The following is a 262-nucleotide window of genomic DNA, read 5'->3' on the forward strand; positions in this document are numbered from 1 at the left end:
CCGTGTAGACGTGCCTGGTGGGGTTGCTGATGGTGACGGCGCACACCACTTCACCGTGGCTCAGCGTGTTGATCTGCCGGGCGTGCCGCGGGATGCCGGGACCAGCCAGGGCGTCGTGGGGAAAGGGCACGGGCTGCATCTGCCCGTCGGCGCTCACGTGGAAAGAGTAGGCTCTGCCAGGGGAGGGCAAAGCGGGGGCCAGCCCTCGAGATGGGGGTTTGCTGCTAACCCAGAGTCACGGGCGGGTGGGTGGACTCACAGC

At 67.9% G+C, this 262-nt stretch overlaps 1 protein-coding gene across 1 annotated transcript in view; it reads right to left on the bottom strand.

Moving 5' to 3' along the window:
• Nucleotides 1-14: 14 nt before the first annotated feature.
• The window catches only part of LOC104496053 (transducin-like enhancer protein 3), a gene marked incomplete at both ends in the record, with an annotated part of 3,258 nt that continues 3,010 nt past the window's right edge, over nucleotides 15-262 (bottom strand). The window contains one exon of the mRNA XM_010139120.1: nucleotides 15-195. Within this exon, the coding sequence (XP_010137422.1) occupies nucleotides 15-195 (181 nt within the window). The remainder of the gene's footprint in view (nucleotides 196-262) is intronic.

This window comes from Buceros rhinoceros, unplaced genomic scaffold (assembly GCF_000710305.1).
Source record: "Buceros rhinoceros silvestris isolate BGI_N320 unplaced genomic scaffold, ASM71030v1 scaffold36736, whole genome shotgun sequence".
In the NCBI taxonomy this organism is placed as follows: Eukaryota; Metazoa; Chordata; class Aves; order Bucerotiformes; family Bucerotidae; genus Buceros; species Buceros rhinoceros.